The 17,593-nt window shown below is 48.6% G+C and overlaps 1 protein-coding gene across 2 annotated transcripts in view; it reads left to right on the top strand.

Moving 5' to 3' along the window:
• The window catches only part of Pknox2 (PBX/knotted 1 homeobox 2), a 258,062-nt gene extending 248,849 nt beyond the window's left edge, over positions 1 to 9,213 (top strand). For both annotated transcript variants that reach the window (XM_055622368.1, XM_055622367.1), the window contains 3 exons: positions 4,762 to 4,838; positions 5,634 to 5,812; positions 7,073 to 9,213. In XM_055622368.1, the coding sequence (XP_055478343.1) occupies positions 4,762 to 4,838; positions 5,634 to 5,812; positions 7,073 to 7,305 (489 nt within the window). In that variant the 3' untranslated portion in view covers positions 7,306 to 9,213. The remainder of the gene's footprint in view (positions 1 to 4,761; positions 4,839 to 5,633; positions 5,813 to 7,072) is intronic.
• The last annotated feature ends 8,380 nt before the right edge of the window (positions 9,214 to 17,593 follow it).

Raw genomic sequence — 17,593 nt, 5'->3', positions numbered from 1 at the left:
TATATGAGCCTTTGCTGTGTGGCAGTAGGTGATACTACACTGCTTTGCTCTCTATGCCTTTCTTTGGGTTTTTAAGGGGGCAGGAGTCAAATCAAGAAGGAATGGGCAGGCTAAACAGGGCAAGCGCTGCAGAAGGAGGCCCATTGCTAAGGTCTGCTTGTCTGCTTGCTTGCTTCCTTGCTTTGTCCCCTCGGCCATTTCTGAAATCAGGGTGCATCTGGCAGCAGTAGCATGCTAGATGTGTGATGCCACATGGTCGTTCCAAAGCTCTGACCCTACTGGCTGCCTCCCTTTGTGTCACAGGCCTGCCTGAGTGGTGACACTCCCACAGAATGAAGGCTCCCAAAGCAAGTTCCTGCCCCATGGTGGTCAGGAGGGGGAAAGCAAGAAAGGTTTGTTAGACCCCAGAGCATGTCTGGGGAAAGGGAAATACAGCTCCCTACTGAGCCTCATGGCAGCATGGGCTCTGCTGGTACCCACAGGCAGATGCTCCCCATGTCACCGTTCCTCTGTGACCTAGTCAACCACAATGGTGAGATCCACATGAGCTAGAGAGGTGGAAGCGTCATCACAGGTGGCCTTGAATGGAAGAAGTTGCCAGAGATACAAAAGCCAGTACTGGATTAGTTTCCTCTGACCAGAGCTCAGTCTTCAAAGTAAAAGTTACTTCCGTGTCCTTTGAGCTGGAGGAGACAAGAGTTGTGGCAGTATAAAGGGTAGAGTAGGGGAGAGTTGCAGAGGAAGGGTTTTTTTTTAGGTTAGGTTGCAGAGAGAGCCAAAAAACACATATTTAACCCATGTACTTCAAGCCCTTGTCTTGAGTGCTCAACTGGAGGTGTCTGGGAGACCTCTGTGCATCTGCAAGGGTAACATACTTGTTCTGTCAGCCCATTACATCACTCTGAAGTCCAAGAAGTGGGTGCCTTTTCTACTTCCATGTTAATCAGAGAAAGCTAAGGACAAAAGACACAGAACAAGCAGCCACTGGATAGGGGTGGGGGTAAGACTCCGCCCTCTGCTCAGTGGCTCTTCCCCATCAAGCAGCCTTGCCCAGTTGTAGAAGTCTTCAGGCTGGTACTGAGAAGGATCTGGAATTTGCTAGTCAGTCCTTTACCCTTCTCAAGGAAGAGTCATCCACTTGGGGGAGCTGGGGCTTGGGCCCTTCCTTTCCGATGCAGGAGAGTTTCTCCAGCTGGTGAACACAGGACACGGTGCTTACCTCCCCAGATCTCATTTCACTCCCTCTCTTGTCCTTGGCCTCAAGCCTTTCCAGTTGTGCTAAAAGTAGCACTGACTCAATCGTGGTCTGTCCAGGAGCCAAGACTATTTTGACTCTGTCCTCAAGAATCATGTGGTCTGAGGCGTGGATAAGCTGGACTGCAACCCTGGCACATGGCTGTGGGGCCAGGAATGTCCTGGCCCACACACCTGTTTCCAAAGCTGGGCTAAGTGTTTCTATTCATCCACAGCCTCTACCTTGTGCCTGCTGAGGTGCTGCTCTGGGACGGAGGGGTGGTGAGGCCTAGCAGTAAGAGTAAGGGATCTAATATTCTTAGTCACGGAAGAGCAATCAGCGCATATTGGCCAGCACTCATTCTTCATTCTTCCAGTAAGGTGGAAGTATGTCAATCTGTGTTTAAGAGATCCTTGAGTGCCACCAGCAAAGTCTTCTTAGAGACAGGAAGCATAATCCTTCCATGGTAGCCTGGGGGACTTCCCTCTCTGGAGGCTTAAGAGGGGAAGAGAGGCTCATTCGACTGGCTTAATTTAAGTCGTGGTTTAAGGTTCCTGCCTTGAAGGCCCATCTCTGCCTTACTGGAATAGCATAGCTATTCTGCAAAGCCCAGTTGAGGCCCCACCTCCCTTGTAGCCAACCCACTCTTCTTCTATGACCCAAAGAGCCCTGGTATAGACTATCTTCAGTAGAAGTACCCCCGCCACACACACACACCTTTCCTCTCAGCTGTGAACTCCTAACTTGAGCTGACTCTGACTTTTAGCCCTCGGAAAGCAGCAGATATCCAGCCTGGGTAAAGCTGATGACTTACCCAGTTCTGCTCAAGAGCCAACCTCTTCCACATGCCCTTCTTGTGTCTATTGATTCAAATGCTCACACATCATCACTGGAAATGAATGCTCTTCCTAGGACTGGTCTGGGCACTGGTGAAATAACTTCTAAGAAGCCAGAGTTCCCACCCAAGAGCAGACCGCAGCTTCCTGGTGGCTACTTATGTCCCCGTATAATGAGCACAATGCCCTTATTCAGAGGCCTTGGTGACTACCTTGGCCTCAGGGAACGGGGAAAGACCTCCCTAAGGACGTGACCTGTGATAAATTTTCAGTGACGTTCAGAAATACCTGCAGTGGGAAGGTGAGAGATGAGACTTCAGTGGTAGGAAAGTAATGCAGTACATGGAACTGTCATATCGTTTTGTTACGTGGTCAACACACATATGTGGGCTCAGCCTCACGTGGACTGAGCTAAGTATGGATTGAAAATATTTGAGAAAATCGCAAAAGCATATACAGATTAGTTTTCTTAACATTATTTCCCTAAATCGTGTGATACAATGACGTGATTTTCCACGTGATTGTCTGAGGTATCGTAAGTAATCCAGAGATGATGTTCTGCACCCAGGAGAATATGGAGACCATCCATTCCTTTTTGTCTGAGCTTCCGTAGTGCTCAGTGCCCAGCTCTGTGTAGGATGTATATGCTATATACATTGTATATAATTGTAAATATTGTGCCATGTTATAGAATGAGACTGAGTCATCCACAGATATTGCTATCTGTGAGGGTTTCAGAACCAACCTTCTGTGACTAACAAGTGGAGATTCTTTATCATTTACAGATCTGCCAGCCATGGAAAGGAGAAGCTGCTTGGCTCCCTCCTGTGGACCTTGTGAAGTAGGGTGGGAGCATAACCAGGGTCCCAGAGCCCCTGCCTGTCCACCCCTTCAGGGCCTGACATCTCCCCTTCTGGCCTCCCTCTGCTCTGTCCCAATTAGCATGAAATTGGCTATTTTAACACTGTTGTACATTCCTTCTTGTTAGACTCTTAATATTGTACGAATCATAGGGTCAGATGCCCTGGTGTGATGGTCAGGGTCAGAGGTGTGAATTAAAGCAACACATGCTCCTGATTGCTTTAGTCAGGGGACATGAAGGCCTGCTGAGAAGGCTGCTTTCCTTTGTCACTGCTAATGTCAGCACTTCCAAGGCTCCAACACTCCAATTCCTCCCTCCGTGAGCGTTAAACATCTTGCCTGTGTCACCCCGTCCTCACAGAACAAACTCTTTACAAGTATTTAATCATTACATAACTTAATACTGTCTCATTAAATGCCATGCCTGAGGTCTCACAGCTAGCCATTTATAGAGCTAGCTCGTGAGCCCCGATCTCTGGGACTTTAGAGAGCCCAAGCATTTCTTTTCTACTAGCAACACAAACAGAAGAAATGATCCTAGTCTGAGAATGCTAGATGGCTTGGTCCTCTGCCCCCCGAGACCTCCAGGTCTCCTCTGCTGCTAGGATGAATCTATGGTCCCTTCAGACTCTCATGATGCCTACTAAATGTCAAGCCCCTTGTGCCAGAGCCTCAGAAAGCCATAGAAATACATTAACTCAGTGTTGTCTGGCTCCACACACACTGGCCTGAAGACCTTCTTTCCCAGGTTCTCCCTTTGTTTTTGTCTCCTTGTTAGATTTTTTTTTTTTTGAGACCCTCCTGTACACCAAGCTGATCCTCTGCTTTCACCTCTGAAGTGTTGGGATTATAGGAATGAGCCACCACACCCAGACTTTTACTTTCTTTAATGTCACTCAGCTCAGCCATCTTCCTGTGACTCTGGCCACCACATATGGCCTTCTTCTAAGCTTTCACAGTGCTCAGTGCTCACAGCATCTCCACCTTCTCCTGTGCTTTCCTTCATCATTGCTCATCTGTGTGTGAAGGCAGTGGGACACATTCTTAAGTGCTCACTGTGTCCTCATGAAGTGTGGTTGAAGAGTGAGAACTAACATGCAGTCAAGGCTAGACCAAAGAGTGTAAGATTTCAGGAGATATCTGTACCACTCAGCCCTCCCCAAGGAATACAGAGCCACAGTCTGAAGAACTGAGTTGGTACTACCATTTGAGTGACAGTGTATTCTTGACTGTCCTGGAACTCACTCTATAGGCCATGCTGGCCTCCCAAGTACTGGGAGAACAGGCACATGTCACCACCGCCCAGCCCGCCTCATAGTCTGAATTGGTTTGATTAAACAAAGTTAAATGTATGGAAGCATTTCAAAGGGTTAATGGTGATAATGTACCATTGTGTTTATTCTGTCTCTCCAAATGCCTAGTATAAATCTGGACACAGAGTAGATATGAATAACAATTAATTTAGATTGCTTTCACACACACACACACACACACACACACACACACACACTCACATCCTTTTTTTTCTACCTCCTGGAGACCATTGTTGATCCTAGCTCTGAGAAAGCCTGCCTTCCTGAGAGATCAAGAGCGAGTTGGGGGAAAGTGCCTTGCAATCAGTACTGAACTGGCTCTGGAAACCACCACTGCGGCTCTGTGCTGGGGGAGCCTCTCTGTGCGCTCCAGGTCCATTGTCCTCAAGAACAAGCAGTACCCTTGCCCTGGTTTTGGCTCCCTAGCCATGAGTTGTGTCCACGTCTTGGGTATTAACTCCAGGACGACCTGGCCCCCATGTGTGTACATTCCTCATTAGCCCTTCTCTCATTTCAGCACCCCTACCCCACAGAGGATGAGAAGAGGCAGATTGCAGCCCAGACAAACCTCACCCTCCTGCAAGTAAACAACTGGTGAGTTATCATCACATGCCCACAGGCTTTCAGATCCAGGGGCACATGCTTGGCAAGGGAATGCAGAGCAGGGAGAGCGGATAGAATGCCCAGACCTACCTTAGCCTCAGCTCCACTGCCAGTCCTCTTCCCTTGTGGGCTAGATGCAGGGCTGTTCAACTGCAGCTTCTCAGCGCCCTCTGCTGGGAAGTTGGGTCAAGCACATCCCTGGAAACTTCATGACTTTAGAAAAACCAACAGTGCCAGGGAATCTGAGCTTACCAGCCCAGTGGAGAGAGAGTGGAGGGTGTTAAATCAGGTACCAAAAGTGAAACCAGCAGTGGTTATCTGGCCTACTCAACTCAATTTGTGCTGAAACAAAATATATATATATTTGCAACCTAAGGTGGGAAGGAGGAAGGAGAAATGCCTTCCTGAGCCCACAGGGATGTCAGTCTTCTTGTCTGCTTCTGGCCTGCTTGGCTGGAGGGTACTAGACCCTAAAGTTAGGCCCCGGTTATAAGTCTAGAAGTTGGTGATTGTGGCCACAGCTCTTCCTTTCTCTGTTTAATTCTGGGGGATCTTGAGTAGGGATTTCTGACATTTCCTCATGCAATTCTTCCCATGATGCCTTTGATCACCAAGCCTCAGGTAATTCACAAACTCCTCAGCCATAGAGGGCTTCTACCTTTAGACTAGTACACCTGCCTACTGACACCTGAGGGGCAGCTTAACTCTCACGTTTTGCCCAGCCCCAACACCACCCCTGTGTCCCAGATGATGACTAACCAGATCTTCCCCATCACTGCCGGGCAGGTTCATCAACGCCCGGAGACGCATCCTCCAGCCCATGCTCGATGCCAGCAACCCAGATCCTGCTCCCAAAGCCAAGAAAATCAAGTCTCAGCACCGGCCCACCCAAAGATTCTGGCCCAATTCTATTGCTGCTGGGGTCCTGCAGCAGCAGGGGGGCGCCACAGGGACAAATCCTGATGGTAAGACCAGGACTAAGGGTGACCTAGGCTGGAGCTGGTGAAGCTCCTGGAGGGCAAAGATTCAAGGGCTGAAGGTCTCCTTACTCAGGGTCCTGTCATTACTTCTCCACAGTACTTGCTCCTTTTTTATATAAAGCTTACTAAAAAGGGATTGTGTGTGTTTGCACGCACACGCTCGCGCACATTTTTGCTTGTTTTTGTTATTGCTGTTGTTTGTGTTTTGTTTGAGACAGGATCTTGTGTAGTCTGGCCACAGACATACTATATAGCCAAGGTTATCCTTGTTTTCTGATCCTCCCTTCTCTTCCTTCTTAGCGCTAGGATTACAAGTATGAGCCACAATACCCAACTCTCATGTGCCTTTTAACAAACCTAAAGCAAGCTCACAAAAGAAAGGGAGAGAGTGGTCCCTGGTGCCAGTGGCTGCCCAGCAGGGCCCCTTCCTCACTCCTCATACTCCCCAGTCCAGTCAGTATCTGCTTAGCTCTCCAAGGCCAAGGCCGTCTATAAATACCAAAGCAAGCAGCTGGCTTGTGAACAGAGGCCAAGAGAGGCTTTGTTCTTCCAGATTCTCCATCACACTCTCCATATATGCTCTTCAAGCTGCTTGTTTTCTGGTGAACAATGAAGAACTTAATCGGCGAGACATTTGTGAGGTTGGCGCGTGAAGACCACTGTGTGGGCAGTAGGCTGGAGACACCGTGTGCATGTGTATCTTCATGCATATGGCTGTACCCGGGTCACCATCTGTTGAGGTCGACTAGGGGTAAATAAAGGTGATGCTGTTCAAGCTTGCAGAAAATGCCAACTCCGTCAGCACTGACACACTGTCTTGAACCGATGATGTGGCTGTCCGAGGCTCAGTTTCCTCCTCCTCAAAATTGAGGGCTCCTGCTTTACAGAGTAGTTAGAAAGTTAAATATATGGATGGATGGATAGATAGATAGATAGATAGATAGATAGATAGATAGATAGATTACATAGATAGATAAAAATAAAAGTGCTTTCTCTATTCTCAAAAGAGAATACTGAGTATGTAGTGTCCCAGAGTGTTGCTGCCTGGAATGGTACAGGAGAAGTTAAAGAATGGAGAGATGGGAAGGTCCACAACAGTCAATTGTCTCGCTCAGTGTTTGGTGCACTTACAAACAAGCGGCCCACCACCCCATGAGCCAGCCCATCCACCCTGTCCATCACTAGGGTTGCTGGACCTGACCAATAGTCCTTGCCTAGTCCTTACCTTTGTCCTCTCCCATGCAGGTTCCATCAACTTGGACAACCTGCAGTCCCTGTCCTCAGACAATGCTACCATGGCTATGCAGCAGGCTATGATGGCTGCACATGATGACTCATTGGATGGGACAGAAGAAGAGGATGAAGATGATATGGAGGAAGAAGAGGAGGAGGAGGAGGAACTAGAGGAGGAGGCTGATGAGCTGCAGACAACGAATGTCAGCGACCTGGGCTTAGAACACAGTGACTCCCTGGAGTAGTCAGGCAGCCCAGATGGCACTGGTCCCGAACGGGAAAGGAGTGTCATCAGGAGGGTTCAGGGTGGGAGGGAGGGGATATGGGCAGGCAGCACTAAGAAAGTTGGGCCCTGGCTTCCCCGAATCATAGCTTGAAGAAATGCAGAGGAGACACCCTGTTCCTTTCCAATCACCACACTTCAGTGAAAACCTAGTCCCAGACCCTCAGACTGCAGAGCACTCCATTGCGGGGGGCCAGTCAAACTGCCTGTGAAGAGAGACAGAGTGAGATCTGGACTCACCAAATTCCTGAGGACAGATGACACCCATGGCTCCACACGGAAAAGGACTTGAGTTGTTTACAAGCCCTGCCCTGTGAGGAGGACAGGTGCTCTTTGCAGAGTGGACCTTTGCTAAGGGGCAGACTTGGGAGGGAAGGATGAAACAAGGAGAATCTGAGCTCCCTTGAAAGACACTCAAGGACAGGAGGGAGCACAAACACGTCACCAGTGGCCAGAGGAGTAGGAGGGCCTGAGGCAACGTCATGCACTACAGATCAGAGTGGGACACGGACTGCACAGGGCTCCAGCTTGTCCTACCAGGGCCCTGTCTCTTGACTTAGGAGAGGGGGAAGGAAGCCAAAGAGACTCCTTCTGCCTCTCTTAGAAATATATTGTTGGTGGGTCCAACCTGAAGAGGTGAAGAGCAACTCTCCATCTGGGTCAGCTCTAGGACCAAGCAGATGGCAGAACCTAGATCAGGGGCCATATTAAGATGACTTTGGGGACCACGGCTGTCCCTAGGTGATCATGCGTCACGGCTCCTGTAACAATAGGACCATGGTATCTTAGCCTAGACGCTCCCCCTACCCTCAGATGGAGCTCTTCAGATACCCCAGCCCCCTTCGTAAACCCTTAGAGTGGTGGGGCTGGGGGTTCTTCCCACTCCACAGGTCCCTGTGGTAGCCCTCTGCTCCCAAGCTGGCACCACCAGCCTCTAGCCTCCTTCTTCATTCTATTCTCCAGAGAAGGCAGAAGAAACATTGGAAAGAAGCGTTATCCCAATGGGAAGCCGGGGTCTGAAGAAGGGGCTGCTGCTCTTACCTTCAGTACCAACATGGCAGGGGAAGAGTGCGTACCTGATCTGCACGCACCATTGTGCTGGGCACTGGGGGACTGGGGGCTCTTGGGAAGAGGCTTCCTATCGTCTTCCCTCACATACACCTCTGAGCCCAATTTGGAGGGCCCATGATTGGCACCCGCTCCTCCTGTCCCCTCCCACCCTATGACTGTGAAAGACAGGACTGATCATGTGTGTGTGTTCCATTGGGTTTAATGTGATGGGTGTGCAGTTTCATTGTAAATGTGCATTGGCCATCTCCTTCAGTGGTAGGATGTTTGTGGCTATCTGGCTCAACCAGAGGGGATCCTTGAGCCCTTCTGGACCTTCTCCTCTACCTGGTTGGGTGGAGCAAAAGGATAGCCACTTTTCTGAGGTCTCCCGGAAATGAATGTATTTCTCCCCCCCCAAAAGAGCTGATATTTAATGTTTTACTAGGGATTTTTTGAGAAACAAATAACCTTATTTATAATCTGGGTGATCCAATCATTTTTTACTCCCTTTTGATGCCATACATAGAGGAAAAGCAAGCTTTTTTGGCGTGAGACTTTTACAACACGCAGTGGGATAAAACATATTTCCTCTCCTGGTCCATTTTTCTTGTTAAAATACATACGTTCGCACATAACTTCTTCCACTCAGCACCGTGACCAGCACCCTACCCAGCACGAACGTGTGCATTTGTGCACATGGAAACACATGCCTACAGCTCCCTCCCAGCCCCTTCCACCTGCCTAATGTTATGCAACCTCCCTCTGATGTATCCACCAAACCAGTACGAATGTGGCCGCAAAGTTTTCAGTAAACCTTATCACCTACTGAAATGCTGGTGCATAATTCTCTCTTCCTGTGACTGCCTTAGAGGTCCCTACGCCTTCAGTGGGACCCTGGGCCAGACAGAAACTGAAGGCCCAGCATCTACCATATTGAAAATGATCTTGCTCAGAAAGGGACAAAGTCGAGGGCTTTGGGGGTGATCTTTGTTAGCCTACTTGGAGGGAAAGATGGTCCACTTTGGCACATCTGCCTTTTGTGTGTCTAGCTCTAAGACGGTAGAGAGGGCAGAGGAAGCTCTGCACTGCCCTCTCCTGACAGTTCTTCACACTGCAGTCTCGGCCTGACTTCCCCCCTTTCAGACCTTTGTATTTCCCATTGTTGCCCTAGGACTTCATCGTTCAAGTCGGTGCCTCCACGGCCTACACTTCACTCTCATATGCCCGCTTCATTTGTTCCACAGGTGAGAAGTCCTGAAACCTGGAAGGAGGGAGCTGCAGCTTTGACCCTGGCACTATGTCCAGAGCAGGGCCTGCCCCTGAATCCCAGTTGTCATCTTGCACTCCTTAGACTCAGTCCAAGGATGCAAAACACACTGCGGGAACTATGTCCCAAAGAAATTAGACTAGCATAGTTCTGCTCCCCAAGGTTTTTTAAAATCTGGGTGCCATCTTTTCAACCACGCTGCAACTAAGAGTGTTTGTGGTGTGGGTGGTTGTGTTCTACGGAGGAGGCAGCAAGTGTTTTGCATAACCCAGATGCTACCCAACTCAAAAAAGATATCAAAAAAGATGTCTCCTGTGCTAATGACAGGAAGGGGATACTGGGGGTGAAGGGGGCTGGATTTTCTTAGCTCGAAACTAAACTCTGATATTTAGGGTCTAAGAAACTGTTCAGTTGAACTTCTGCCCCCGATGCCCAGTCTATCAGAAAGACCCTTTCAGGCTTGCAAATCCCGCTGAAAGACATAAAATAAGCATCCTTGACCCAGAAGCCCCTCTACTTGGTTAGGTAGGCCAGAGGGCTGGCAGCCTGCAACCTGCTCAGTCTTAATCCTAATGGGCTCACTGTTGTTTCTGCGTCCACTTGTTAAACACCCACACTGTCCTAAGCTCTGTTCTATACACCAAGGATCCCGCTGTGGGCAATGAAGCCCTTCCGGGAGCCTGCCCTCTAAAAGAGTGGGTTAGAGCCACAATCTGATCATTTCGGGACATCGACCTCTCGCTTCACCGCTCAGTGCTGCCAACCAAAGCTGCTCAGGTCAAAAGTGACGCTGAGCTAACATTCTGCTCACAGACATGTTCTGCTCAGACCAGCTGCTCTTAAGATTTGTGCACCAACATGTAGAAGTTGGAAGATTGCACATTTAAACAAATGAGATTCCTAGTATGTTCTGAAGGTCAGTCAATTTGGAACCTACATTCCTGCATGACCATGACTGGGGCAACTGAATAACTGCGACCCTGAAATTCACGCTCCCAGTTGTGATGTACCCCAGGGTTGTGGTAGCCCAGCGCCCAGGCTGAGCTGGGCTGCAGTTATGCTGGGGCTGTCCCTAGTTGTTCTATTCTCTCTGATATCTAAGTGCATTAGAGTGTTTTGTTTGGGGTGTTTCAGTTTGGTTTGGTTTGGTTTGGTTTGATGGTATCAGGGCCTTAAAAATGCTAGGCAAATGTCCTACCACTGAGCTACATCCCAACACTTTCTCTGTGTGTTTAACTTTTGTTTTTCTCAGTCTCACTAAGGTGCCTAGGCTGGCTTTGAACTTGCGTCTTTAATTTGTGATCCTCTTGCCTCATCTTTCCAAGTAGCTGGAATCATAGGCCTATATCACCAGGCCCAGTTTGTACTATTTTTTTGGGAGTTGGGGGGGGAGGGTGTTTTTTGCTGTGTGGCACAGGCTGGACTGGAACTAGTTATGTATAGTCCCAGGCTAGCCCCAAACTCACTGTGCAGTATAGGCAACCTTTACCTCTTCATCCTCCTCTCTCAGACTCTAGTACCGAGATTAAAGATACACACTACTGTGCAGAGCTAAATGGGTGTTTATAAAAAGGGAAGTGTTTCTTGAAACCCAAAAGCAAGGTGGTCCAAAAGGACTCTGCCTTGGAAACGAAACACTGGAGAGAATGCATTTGTGGAAATGTGGACAGCCCCGCCTTTTCTTGCACTTTATGCCTACATCACACTCAGACACCTTCACTCAGTGTCTCACCTGCCATTCTGGCCTTGAGCGGTAACGGAGGGACCATGAGCAGTTCCTCAGCAGCACTGGTCGTAGAAAATGGGCTACAGGAGCCTTCGTGATGATTCAGCTGAACCATCTGCATTGGACGCCTGGGGCTCACATGGCGGAAAGTGTGTGCTGAGACCTGCAAGTTGTCCTCTGACCTCCACACGCATGCTTTGGCGTATGTGCCTCCCACACAAATAAATATTCTTTTTTTGAAAAAAAAGAAAGCAGATTTCAGAGTGGGGCATGTGCGCACACCTGTGCTCCAAGCGCCTGGGAGACAGAAGCAGGAGGATGGAAGAGGTTGAGACCAGTTTGGGCTATATGAAGCGGCTCCACCTAGAAAGGGGGGAGAAAGGGAACGAGAAGGGAAGGGAGGGGAGGACAGAGGAGAGGAGTCTTCAGCTCCTCTTTTAAGTTCCTTCCTACATAGCTTCCATCCTTCTTTTTTCCATATAGGCTCCAACCTCAAAGCCAGCCAGCCATTCATTAAGCTTTCGTAGGTGGCTACATGTACAGCAGCCAGCTTGGGTCAAAGAACAAGTCAGCTTCACAGGCCAGGGGATAAGTACCCAGGACAGCAGAGAGTGCTGACTGCATCATGCTGTGTGCTCCTTGGCATCTGATTTCTAGCCCACAAACGAGGCAAGTTTTATTACACCACTTTCAAGTGTATCTTCTACTTTTATATTTCTCAGCCTCTCTCTGGGCCAATCTCATTTAGCCCCTTTGCAAATTAAATGCATCTCATTAAACTGAACCCATTTAGGACAATGCCCTTCAGGTGTGTGCATCTTTGTACATCTTTCATTTTAAGGCAAGTGTTTGATTTATTTTCATCTCATTAAACTCTTTAAAATTATGTGCATCTCATTACACTCAGCACACTGCGATGACTTATTTCAGGTGTAGACATTACACCCAGAATTACCAGGCAAGAATATGATTTCTTTTTGTTTCATTACAAGCCTTACAATTTATGTACATCTCATTACAATCAGCCATTTAAGACAATTCCCTTCAGTTGTATGGCTCTCATTATACCTTTTCATTTTCTGATTTTTTTCATGTTATTTATTCAGAGAACTCACTTCAGGTGTGTATGTGCCTCATCATCACCTGTTATTCGTGTGAATTTCTGAGTGGTTGTTCGCATCATTGCATTGTAAAATGTTTATTCTATCAAAACTCTTGAAGGCCAGATATGCCATCTTATGGGTCTCTTATGGTGGCACAGACAGAAAGGTTTAGTCAGGACTCTGCCAGTAATTCCCCTTATTACACAGAGACCATCAAAATCAATGAACTGTCCTCATTTTCACACTGAGGAGGTAGGTGTTATCTAAACTCCCTTTTGCTTGATATCCATGAAACTGCAATGCTGTAGATGATGGCTCAACAGTTCTTGGCTTCTCCTGAAGATGCTGCACAGATATACCCACCCAAGCTGAGGAATTAGATGAGCACTACAACCCAGCTCTCAACATCTAGAAGGCCACATCCATCCATCCGTCCACCCACCCACCCATCAATCCATTACTGGTGATGGAACCTGAGCTCCGTCTCTAGGCAGATGCGTCACCACTGAGCCACACCCACAACTCATGCTCTCATTTAGGCTGAATGGAGTGTGTACCCTGGGGACACCATTGGAATCTCCCCAGCTCCCTCCAGCCTACTAGCTTTTGATCTCTCTCCTCCAATCCTATCCTGGGGATTCTCAGCTGGAGTGCACCTTAGAATTGCTCAGCAGGAGTTCCAGAGTTGCAAATAAAGATATTTCCGAGTCTGGATCTGTGGGTGCATGTTCAACAGCACCTCTGAGATTCTCAGCTTCTGAACTTGATTCACAAAAGAATCTTCAGGGTGGCCACTTGGAGCTGAAAATGCCGGATGCTCTCAGCATTGTCCTACCAAGTTTGTGTTTGCAACTCAACAAGAGTCAAAGTGAATAAACAAAATCCCAGACAGGGACCTGTGGGTCAGTGAAACGGCTCACCCATGGCATATACGAATCTCAGGTCTGCACACTGAGCATCATTTCTCTTCCCCCTCACAGTGCCCATTGCCTTCCAGGGCCAAGAATGCCATCTCACTACACCGAGACAGCACATCCCTCCGTTCTCCACCCCAGATGTGAGAGCTGAAGAGGGAGGAGTTAAGAGCGCAGGTGCTGAGATGTTGCCTGACCATGGGGCTCATCTGCTACAGGAGAGCTTCCCCACAGAGAGTCTGGGGTGCTTCTGGGTGTCTCAAATTCAGCTCCAGTCTCCAGTTGTTCCACCCAGTCCTGACACTGGATCCTAACTCAGGCAGCAGCCCCAAGGAACTCTGGGCTGCTTTGTCTGCTTCCTTCTCTGTCATTCCACCTGTCTCCTCTGCCAGTGAGAATAGAACCTACTCTCTAAGCTCAGAATAACTCTGACTTGACACCCCTCCTCTTCTTCCACTTCTTGGACTGAACCTGCTGAGGCATCAAAATGCATGCGCCTCCTGCCTGCTGTTTCATCTCCTTGTCCCCAGACCCGGGGAACTAGAAGTTCCACAATCAGCACCCAGGCCTCCCTGACCTCTCACCAAGCAGGCTTTACGATGGATAGAGTTGGGCACCATTGCTCAAACCTGTAATTCCAGCACTTAGGAGGCATAGGCAGGAGGCTCCGTAACTCAGTGGCAGCCTTGGTTACATAGAAAGTTTGAGGTTAGCTTGGACTACGTGAGACCATATCTCCAAAAAACAAAACAAAACAAAACAAAACAAAACAAAACAAAAAACCCAAACTAATAACAGCACAACAAAACTAATTAAAAATTAGTTTTTCACCAGGCATGGTGTTATACACCTTCAATTCCAGAGGCAGAGGCAGAGGCAGAGGCAGAGGCAGAGGCAGAGGCAGAGGCAGAGGCAGAGATTCTGTGAATTCAAGACCAGCCTACTCTATATAATAAGTTCCAGGCCAGCCAGACCCACATAGAAATTAGTTTTTAGGTTGGGAGTGTGGCTCAGTGGAAGAGCAAATGTTTAGCATGAACTCAATCCCAGCCTGAAAATAAAGTTATTTAACACAATATGTAGTGCAGCTAAGATGTGAGTCCAGGGTCAAACCCATACTCTTTTTATGAGACAATCTGCCTCCCTAAACCTTGGCTTGACCAGAACCAGCAGCCTTTAGGGCTAAGGGAGGAGACCTTTCATCTCTGAAGTCCTAGGAAGTGTTTGCCTCCCTGAACATGCCCTCACCTGTCCCCTACAAAGGGCCAGGGATGACACATCACTTAAAGATGTTGGCTGCACCCTCCGTCTGCCGTCCTGCAGCAGTCTCCCTTTGGAAAACAGCAAGACAGAACCCATGTCCTCTGAACTTAGCAAACTGCTTTCCACATATTTCTGCTGAGCTGGTGGGAGGGGGAGTCAAGAAGTTGATCTTTAAAGGAAAAGCTGCTTGGGATGGAGGAGTGGGCCAGAGCACCTTGCTGATGGTAGTACATATGAGGTTTAGAAATCTGTGTGTTGAGTCCAAGTGAGTCCAGTGACAGGGTCTCCCCCCTGACCTGTGTAGGAAGCTGACTCCCCTCTCCCTTGCTGGGTGGCTTTCAGGGCTGACCCTGGGCTCAAGATGGAAGAACAAGGCTCTGGGAGCTTTTGGGACAAATTGGCTTAGAACAGGTGCCCACACAGAAAGGGATGTCAATGAGAGCAGAGGACTGGCCCAGGGGCCTGGGGCCCTGTGAGACCCAGCGACATGAGTGGTGGAGGATAATGAAACAATTCTGTTCAAGGGAAAGAGAGAACAAAGGATGAAGTGAAAATATGCTGGACTGGACTTCTCGAACACCTGACTCCTCACTTTTTACAACCTATGATTCATTTTCCTGTTCTGGGACATGTGGGGGCAGGGAGAGCATGGACAGTGTGGGAGGAGGAAGGAGGAGAGAGGGGGAGGGGGGAGAGAGGGGAGCGAAAGGAGGGAGAGAGAGAGAGAGAGAGAGAGAGAGAGAGAGAGAGAGAGAGAGAGCTTGTGTCCCAGGGGTTTTTTTCAGACAAAGCTATTATCGAAATGCCAACCAGCTCCTGCCTGGCCGATTTGCATATTCCATGCTGAGCTCTTGGAAGCAGAATGAATATGCATGAGGGCTTGGGTAGGATGTGGGGCTGTTGGGCTAAGGTGGCTCATTGTTCTTTAGAGAAGCTAGGTGGTGAAAAGCCAAAGCACCTTCCAGGTCAGCAGAATGGCCTATGCTTTCCCTCCCAAAGGAAGGAGGAGACAAAATCCCAGGCTCAGACAGAAATCGAAAAGATGATGATCCTCTCGGCCTCACAAAGAAATACATAATCAGGCGCCATCAAAAATGGGAGTGTCTCTTCTCTAAAAGTAGCATATAATTACTCCCCTCTCATGCATGCTAATCACGGAGGCTGGCTCAGGGATGAGAGCTGTCTCTCCTGGCTTCTGGGAAATGAGGCTCCTCTCCCTATTTCTTGCTTTCTGAACAGGGAAAACTGGCACTCTGGGGGTGCTCCAGCGTTTACCGCCTGTGTAGATCCTATAATGCTCTCAGTGACCAGGCTGTGGTGGGAGAGCCTAGGGCACGGTGGGCTCTCAGCAGTGCCCACGGAGTGGGTTCAGTCAAGTAACTGAAGATTTAAGTTAGGATGCATCTTAAGACAACTGGTAGGTGCTAGGGGTATAGATGAGTGGGAAGGGCATGCCTGTCTTGGGCAGGCCCTGGTTTGATGCTAAGCATACACACGCCTTACAGCAGAGGACCGTGCCTCCTCACTGACAGCCCACAGCCCTCTCAGACCACTGCCTGAAGACGATTCTACGCCAGACCTCGTAGTGAGAGTGGGAAAGGCTTGTTTTAGAATTTCACAGAAAAATTCCAATTCATCCTACACAACTTGAGGCCAACAAATCAGTTGTCATTTTTTTTTTCCTTCCTGGATAATCATGACCGTTTCCCACCCTAAAACAGACAGATAAAGAAGGTTGGAGAAACGCCCACCCCCTCCCACCCCAGCCCCAGCACGTGCTTCTATTCCACATAATTAAAGGCGGGCCTCCAGCACCATAATGACTTTTCTTCCTGGGACTTGATCAGACTAGATTTTGAAAAATCTTTTAATGGGAACACGGTTGACTTCCCAGCCACCCTACCACTAATCTACCTGGGAGGGCTCCTTAGAAATGGGACTCTTCACTACCTAGACTTGATGTGGGTTTTATGGGGGAGTGTGATGGACCCTGAAATGCAGCGCACCATCTGGGCTTCCCCTCCACCCCAAATTGTTATGGCATACCAGAATGATAAGCAGAAGGGAAGCCTAGGAAGAGCTTTTCTTTTTCCTTTTTCTTTTTTTTTTTTTCTTTCTTTCTTTTTTTTTTTTTTTTCACCTCTTAACATTGAGCCTTCCTTAGGTTCAGGCACCATTCAGAGATCTAACAACTCTGAAAACTTCAAGCAAAATGTTCTCAAAACTTGATGTAAACACTAGCTATGGGGAGGGCTTGTTTGAGGTGGGCTTGGGTGAACCAGGGAGTTTGTCTCTGTTCTAGGTGTGGTCACCTAGTTCTGCTGGACACCAAACCTTGACTCACAGGGAGAGAGGGAAGGAAGGGCAGGTAGTACAAAATCTTGAGGGATGGCTTACACTTACACTTTCCCTCTCAGAAAAGGTGAGAAAACCAAGGCACCCTTCTCCCTCTCTTCCTGATAACCTCCTCCTGGAATGAGAGGGTCCCAGACACTTGAGGTTTATTTTTAACCACCACTGGCTTTGATTAGCTTGCCTCCGGCTGCTTCAGACACCTGCTGGCAGGATAAATTGGGGAAGAAGAAGTGGTTGACCCAGATCGGATAAACCCAATGCAGGAAGCAAAGCTCAGGGTGGGGTGGGGTGTCACTAGTTCCCCTTTGCTGAAACTGATGAAAAACCCAACACCGGGCAAAATGTTAAACTTCCCAGTGATGGCATGCCACCAGTGACCTCTGGCTTCTATAGCTTTGGGGCTGATGAGCTGCAGAATTGAAGTCACCTTTTATTTGTCAAAGGCCTGGTATCCGTGTCAGTGTACAGGTTTCTGATGATTTTTGTTTGTACCTTGTAGCCTCTTCCACCTTTTGTGGCAGCCCTGGGGGTTCTCTGTATAGCCTGGTGCTGTGAGCCCACATGAGGGAGCT

Source organism: Psammomys obesus, unplaced genomic scaffold, assembly GCF_907164565.1.
Source record: "Psammomys obesus unplaced genomic scaffold, mPsaObe1.curated_primary_1811, whole genome shotgun sequence".
Taxonomy (NCBI): domain Eukaryota; kingdom Metazoa; phylum Chordata; class Mammalia; order Rodentia; family Muridae; genus Psammomys; species Psammomys obesus.
This window is presented reverse-complemented; position numbering and strand designations above follow the sequence as displayed.